Source organism: Mastomys coucha, unplaced genomic scaffold (genome assembly GCF_008632895.1).
Source record: "Mastomys coucha isolate ucsf_1 unplaced genomic scaffold, UCSF_Mcou_1 pScaffold6, whole genome shotgun sequence".
NCBI lineage: Eukaryota > Metazoa > Chordata > Mammalia > Rodentia > Muridae > Mastomys > Mastomys coucha.
In genome coordinates this window covers 127,162,653-127,170,481 of record NW_022196912.1, presented here as the reverse complement: position 1 = coordinate 127,170,481, position 7,829 = coordinate 127,162,653, and the positions used below count along the sequence as shown (strand labels likewise).

Below are 7,829 nucleotides of genomic sequence, written 5' to 3'. Positions count from 1 at the left end.
GGAGCAGGCAGTACAGCTGTAGGTGGGAACCAGGCAGTACAGATGCAGGTGGGGAGCAGGCAGTACAGATGCAGGTGGGGAGCAGGCAGTACAGCTGCAGGTGAGGAGCGGGCAGTACAGCTGCAGGTGGGGAGCAGGCAGTACAGAAGCAGGTGGGGAGCGGGCAGTACAGATGCAGGTGGGGAGCAGGCAGTATAGCTGCTGGTGGGGAGCGGGCAGTACAGATGCAGGTGGGGAGCAGGCAGTACAGCTGTAGGTGGGGAGCAGGCAGTACACCTGTAGGTGGGGAGCAGGCAGTATAGATGCAGGTGGGGAGCAGGCAGTATAGCTGCAGGTGGGGAGCAGGCAGTACAGCTGCAGGTGGGGAGCAGGCAGTACAGAAGCAGGTGGGGAGCAGGCAGTACAGCTGCAGGTGGGGAGCGGGCAGTACAGCTGTAGGTGGGGAGCGGGCAGTACAGCTGTAGGTGGGGAGCAGGCAGTACAGCTGCAGGTGGGGAGCGGGCAGTACAGATGCAGGTGGGGAGCGGGCAGTACAGCTGTAGGTGGGGAGCAGGCAGTACAGCTGTATGTGGGCACCAGGCAGTACAGATGCAGGTGGGGAGCAGGCAGTACAGCTGTAGGTGGGAACCAGGCAGTACAGATGCAGGTGGGGAGCAGGCAGTACAGCTGTAGGTGGGAACCAGGCAATACAGCTGTAGGTGGGGAGCAGGCAGTACAGATGCAGGTGGGGAGCAGGTAGTACAGCTGTAGGTGGGGACCAGGTAGTACAGATGTAGGTGGGGAGCAGGCAGTACAGATGCAGGTGGGGAGCAGGCAGTACAGCTGTAGGTGGGGAGCAGGCAGTACAGATGCAGGTGGGGAGCAGGCAGTACACCTGTAGGTGGGGAGCACGCAGTATAGATGCAGGTGGGGAGCAGGCAGTACAGATGTAGATGGGGAGCAGGCAGTACAGCTGTAGGTGGGGAGCAGGCAGTACAGCTGTATGTGGGCACCAGGCAGTACAGATGCAGGTGAGGAGCAGGCAGTACAGCTATAGGTGGGGAGCAGGTAGTACAGATGCAGGAGAGCCAAGGAGAAAAAGAGTAGTACAGAGCCATGCTAGCTCCAAAAGCTCAGAAGACCTGAGCAGCTATGGGGAATCTGGGGGTGGTGGGAGTTGGGAGGACCAAGCCAAACAGCTATAAGAAAGCTAGGGCTGATAGTGGCACAGGAAACAAGCTAAGGAGCTACAGAGGGGCAAGGGCTGGGGCAGGTGAGATTACTAGGGGTCTAGGGCACCCTCCAGGGACCAGAAAAAGATTTATAGGAGTTCTTGAGCAGGAAGGAATTGGGAAGGCAGGCTGAGTATCTGTAAAGATACTGTGGAACTTGACAGTCTGTATCTCAGAGTTACCATAAGGGCTTAGGGACCAATCTGAGCAGCTCTGGGAGACCTGGGGATGATAGGAATGTGGGGGGCCAACCCTAGCAGCTCTGGGGGACCTGGGGGTGATAGGAATGTGGGGGCCAACACTAACAGCTTTGGGGGACCTGGGGATGGTAGGAATGTGGGGAGACAGTCATAGCAAGCAGCTCTGGGGGTCCTGAGGATGGTAGGAATGTGGGGGATCAATGCTAGCAGCTATGGGAGACCTGGGGATGGTAGGAATGTGGGGGGACAGTCATAGCAGATCTGGGGAATGAGGGATGAAAGGAATGTGGAGACCAGTGCTTGCACCTATGGAGGAGCTGGGTATGGTAGGAATGTGAGGGAACAGTCCTGGCAGCTATGGGGGAGCAGGGGCAGATAAGACTGAAGGACCAGTCCTAGCGGCTGTGGGAACCTGTGTGAAGGTGGTCATAGGGGACCAAACCTACTGTTGTGGGGCAACTGGGGCAGGTAAGAGTGTAAGGAACCATCTTGCAGTACCTGAGGCTGATAGGAGTGTAAGGGACCAGATTCAGTAGCTATGGGGAACTGAACTTTGGAGTATAGGTAAGCCTGCTGAAAAGCTGCAGTGCAACTGGAACAGGTCAGGTGTAAGGAACCAGACCCAACAACTACGGAAAACCTAAGGAAAGTAGTGATGTGGGGAGCCATATTCAGCAGATATGGGGAGCTTGGGCATGTGGAAATATGAGAGGTCAGAACCGGCAGCTATGGGGAAACTTTAAAGTATAAGCAAGTGTACTGAGAAGCTCTAGCAGAGCTGAAACAGATCCTATGGAGGAGCTAAGAAGGTGGGAGTGTGAGGAACCAGGCCAAGCAGCTGTGGAAGGGCTGGGACAGGTGAGGGTATAGGACATGAGGGTAAACAGCTACAGGAAACCTGAGGCTTGTGGAAAGGGAGGGGTGTTCGGCTGAGCAGCTACAGGAAAACTAGGGCAAGTCTGGATCACAGGAACCAGGGCAAGTAGCTTGCAGAGAGCAAGGACTAGTGCTATGGAGCTAAGTCAAGCAGCTACTGGAGTCTGGGGCTGACAGAGATGCCCGGAATGGCTGAGGAACTACACAGAGTCTGGAGGTCCAAGAAACACAGGAGCTCAAGAATGAGGATAGCCCTGAGCAGATGGGAGAGAGTGGCAGGCTGAGCGTTTACAGAGGGCTATACTCGTTATCACAGAAAGGGTTCCAGAGCAGTGGCAGGAGGTTAGGTGACAGGGCAGTTACAAGGGCTCAGAGACAGGAGGGAGTGTTGGAACCCAGAGAAGTTCTAGAGTGTCTGGGGACCAAGCTGCGCAATTACAGGAGAGGTGGGGCTAGTGGAGCTGTGGGACACCAGACAGTGTAGCTACAGGAGAGCTGGGGATGACAGGAGTATGACAGACCCAGCCAGGTAGCCACTGAAGAGCTGGGGTTGTTATTAGGCGGGTGGAGAAACAGGCTAAGCAGCTCTATAGAGGTTGGAGACTTGTTAGCATGTGGAGAACCAAGCTAAGCAGCTTGGTTCAGGGGGCTTGAGTGGAGGGGCCCTAACAGGGTCCACAGTAACCATATAATGTAGAGAACTGGCTTGAAAATATGCAGGGGAGCTGGTACTGGTAAAAGTACAAAGAATCAAGCATCTGTAAGAGAGTAGGAAAAATGGGATTGATGGGGATCCAGGAAAACGACAGGAGGTGGCCCTAACAGGGACATCTGTGAGCTCAGGTCACACATACATCGAAAGAACAGGGGAAGGAGAGGTGGTAGAATGTTTCCAAGCCTTCCTGTGCAGGCCAGTGCAGCAACCAGGAAGAGGAGCAGACCAACAGGAATGGGAAAGCTGAATTCAGCAGGGTGTGAGAAACAGCGATGAGGTTGGATGGCTGGCAAGAGAGCAACCTAGTGGGAAAGAGGGTGATTTAGCTACCCTGACTTCATGCTGACAGGGACTGGGCAACAGACAGAAGGATAAGAAAGCCAAGAGCTCATTGGCTGCAGCTATTCCAGCTGTCTGTTCTGATGGTGGGGAAGGGACTAAGCACCTGTTAGCTGCTGAGACCAGAACAGGAAAACTTCCAGAGCTGGGAGCATGGGAGAACAGGGGAGTGTGAGATCCATGGGATCTAGAAGCTCATCTCACAGGGTGAAAAATCTCTTCAAGACTTCTTCACAGAGAGGAGAACATGATGGGGATCCAGGAAGTGACAAGGTTCCTCCCTTACACGCTTCATGACAGAGGAGAGTGGGGCTCAGGCAGACAGAGCAGCTGTGTGTGAGCTGGATAAGGAACAGGCAACACGAAGAGAAGGGAAAGGACTTGGGGCTCTACAGAATTCAGGCAGAAGAACAGCTTGGCTGCAGAGAGTCCCAGGGGCCAGCAGAGAGGTGTGATTGAGCAGAACATAGGCAGAAAAAGGCCTTGGCACTGGAATTCTCAAACAAACCATATGGGTTAAAGTCACAGGATTAAAGTTCTAGTGCCAGAGGTCCTAGCTCTGATCCTGGAAGCTTACGGGAACATAAGGCAGGAGGTGAAACTTCTTATGACAGCATGAAGCAGCCTGAGGTCCCCCACAGAAGAGAGGCGGGGCACTCTCATAATTTGAGCAGGAGATTGTGGAAGGTAGTATACAGGAGAGGTAGAAAGACCAGAAAGGTCCTGGCATTAAGAATGAATGATCATTAGTGCTACTTTTGTCCTATGAAAGCAAAGGCAAGGAAAATAGATGATAAACTAATCCTCTTTTGCAACCCAGAACTCATTGTTCAATATGATTTTGATACAAACAAGAAAAAAAAATGTGCTATTATGAATGAAAAAGAATTAACCAGAAGCAACAGGGATGGGTGACTAGATATCTTCCAGAAGAATGCAGTACACACTCCTATTTCAAGGGCTACTGACAAGAGAAAGGGACTTTTATGGATTTTGACTATATTAGCAAGATCAGGGTAGACCCAGGGCAGTGTAAAGAATGAGGAAGGGGGAGGAAGGCGGCAGAGCTGATCAGGTGCTCATCAGGAGGACTGAGCTGTGTAGCACAAGTAACAGATTGTGGCCATCTGTGTCAAGACAGAAAGGCGGCACACACTACAAGGTATAGGGTAGGGAATCATTAGTGATCCTTAGGAATCAGGGAGCAAGGTCCAAGGAGAGCTAAAGTCATGGATTGGAACCTAGAGTAGAGATTTGGGAGACAGAGCTTGCATAAGAGTAGAAGGGGCTTTGGAAGGGCCTCATCACTATGTATCCTCATCGGGATACATAGGGCTGGAGAGATGGCTTGGTGGTTAAAAGCAATAGCTGCTCTCCCAGAAGACCCAGGTTCAGTCTCCAAAAAGCACATGGCATCTTACAACTATCTGTAAGAAACTCCAGTTTCTGGGTATTCAACACCCTCTTCTACCTGCACAGGCATCAGGCACACACATACTACACAAATTCACACATCTAAAATAAAATACATTTAAAAATTAAGGTCAGGGGGCAGGGTCTGGAGGTGGAGGCTGCTGACCCTGCTTCTCTCAGATCAACTGGAGAAGACATAGCCTTTAGAGCAAAGCTAAGACCAGAACCTCTGCAAATATCTGAGGCCACCCATGTCAGAAAAGCTCACACATCCTCCTCTCTTGCAGCCAAAACAACACCACCATCTGTCTATCCACTGGCCCCTGGGTGTGGACATACAACTGACTCCTCGGTGACTCTGGGATGCCTGGTCAAGGGCTATTTCCCTGAGCCAGTGACCGTGACCTGGAACTCTGGAGCCCTGTCCAGCAATGTGCACACCTTCCCAGCTGTCCTGCAATCTGGACTTTACTCCCTCAGCAGCTCAGTGACTGTATCCTCCAGCACCTGGCCCAGCCAGACCGTCACCTGCAACGTAGACCACCCAGCCAGCAAGACCAAGGTGGACAAGAAAATTGGTGAGATGACAACCAGGGGAGGTGGGGTTCACTAGAGATGAGGCTCAGGCATTAGCCTACCTAGACCAACCAGGCTGGGCAGCCATCACCAGAGAGGGGACCTTAGCCCAGGAGAGGAGGAGATAATGTCTCTGCCTCCCTCATGGACACCTCTAACTATGACCAGCCACACTCTATGACATGATCCTCTAGGATAGATGTCCTTGTCAGTTCCAGGATCATCCTGGCCTAAGCCCATACCCAGGGACAAACTCTCTTCTCCGGGTTTGGTGCCTTCTCTCCTTCAAACCCCAGTAATAGCCAGCATTTTCTCCATTCAGATCCCAGAAAACTCACTCAGACTGGTACCTGCCTTCCATGCCAGGAGTGTCGCAAATGCCCACGTAAGTCTCTAGACCTGAGCTCCACTCCCAGGAGGATGGCAAGTGCTGTAAACATCCCTGCACTGGAGGGTGAGCCATGTACAGACCCATTTCCATCTCTCCTCAACAGCTCCTGAACTCTTGGGTGGACCATCCATCTTCATCTTCCCCCCAAAGCCCAAGGATGTACTCATGATCTCCCTGAACCCCAAGGTCACATGTGTGGTGGTGGATGTGAGCGAGGAAGAGCCAGATGTCCAGGTCAGCTGGTTCGTAAACAATGTAGAAGTACACACGGCTCAGACGCAGACCCATGAGGAGCGGTACAACAGTACCTTCCGGGTGGTCAGTGCCCTCCCCATCCAGCACCAGGACTGGATGAGTGGCAAGGAGTTCAAATGCAAGGTCAAAAACAAAGCCCTCCCAGGCCCCGTCGAGAGAATCATCTCAAAACCCAAAGGTGGGAGCTGCAGGCTGACGGCATGGGGGCTGGGGTGGGCATAAGAATAAATGCCTGTATAGACAGCACTAAACTTTAGCCATGACCTCTTTGTCTGCTTCTAACCCCACAGGGCTAGTCAGAGAGCCACAGGTATATGTCTTGCCTCCACCAGCAGAACAGATGACCAAGAAAATGGTCAGTCTGACCTGCATGGTCACAGGTTTCATCCCTAAAGAGATCGATGTGGAGTGGACAAGCGACGGGCTTATAGAGCAGAACTACAAGAACACTGAACCACTCCTGGACTCCGATGGTTCTTACTTCTTATACAGCAAGCTCGAAGTGGAAAAGAGGATCTGGGAGCAAAAACGCACCTTCACCTGCTCAGTGGTACACGAGGGTCTGCGCAATCACCACACGACAAAGAGCATCTCCCGGTCTCTGGGTAAATGAGCTCAGCACCCGGAAAGCTCTCATGTCCTAAGAGACACTGACACCCATCTCCACCCTTCCCTTGTATAAATAAAGCACCCAGAACTGCCCTGGGACCCTGTAAAACTGTCCTGGTTTTTTCCAAGTTATATAGCCTAGGTGATGGGCTGAGAGATCTGGTCAGGTTTTGAGGACAGAGTTCTCTTTAGGAAGAGAAGGAGGTCTTTGCACTGTCGAGTCAGAACTCAGGAGTCATTCTGGCCTGGAGTGTTGGGGCTTAGCTTTAAGCAGTACCTTTTCCTTGCCTTCCCACTAAACCAGCAGCTGCCAGAGAGATAATCTTAGGACACCTCCAAGGAAAGATGCACACAAACCCACCTCCCACAGGCTGTTTCTGTCCCCTTCCCCACTTCTCTACCTAAGGGTTTCTCTGAGTCTACTGCAGAGGCACACACGGTCAGAGGCATGCCAGAGACCCTTGCCATCCCTACACTCAGGCAGCTTTGCATGGACTAGGTCTGCACACCCATAGAGACTACTCACTCATGCTTGTGCCACATGACACTTGCTGCCCCAAGGGAGGGACTATTAGATATCCACATGCACGCTGAATCTTGACCCATTCCAATTAGCCTGCTGAACATCATCCAGTCCATATAGCACATGTATCCATGTGCACACGTGCACTCATACATGTAGCACACTGTGTGCCCTGCATGACACCTACATCCAGCAATGTATCAGCATATCCACGACCAAAATTCAATGCCCACATTTCTGCCATCACAGTCAGACACAGCTTTCCTCTTCTGAGGCCACTGCATTGTATGCTCAACATGAGATCTCTGAAGCCAGATCCATCTCTGGTACCTCAGGGCCATGCTTCAACCCGACATGAACTATACAACCCATAGCCTTAATGGTCTGAATCACTTCACACTGGAATTTTTCCAAGATCAGACAAGACCAACCACAAGTCATGCTGGTGACTGGAGAACAGGCAAAAGTGTCAGGCCAACTGTGTAGCCACTGTCCCACTGTGGTCACAGGCCCTGCTGACCCTTCACATTCTCCTGTACTGAAGAAAAGAAGGATGAGGCAAACAGAGAGGGCCCTTGCACAATCCAGGCCACAATGAGGTCCATTGTGTTCGTAAGACCCCAAGGCATTAGTGGAGTCAGGAGGAGGGAGCTGAGACTGTGTCCCAGAGGGAAAGGAAAGGAAATGAGCCCCAGAGAGGGTCTGCTGGCCCAGTCACACT

General features: G+C 52.2%; 1 non-coding gene and 1 gene segment (V, D, J or C); both read left to right on the top strand.

Moving 5' to 3' along the window:
* Positions 1-7,829, top strand: part of LOC116080189 — a 1,139,691-nt gene that overhangs the window by 1,129,953 nt on the left and 1,909 nt on the right. Inside the window, 4 exon segments of the C gene segment in view lie at positions 5,042-5,332; positions 5,653-5,715; positions 5,825-6,154; positions 6,267-6,581. Coding sequence covers positions 5,042-5,332; positions 5,653-5,715; positions 5,825-6,154; positions 6,267-6,581 — 999 coding nt within the window.
* LOC116081356 lies at positions 4,084-4,206 on the top strand. The gene has a single exon (XR_004114846.1). It is a non-coding gene; the product is annotated as a small nucleolar RNA SNORA40 (small nucleolar RNA).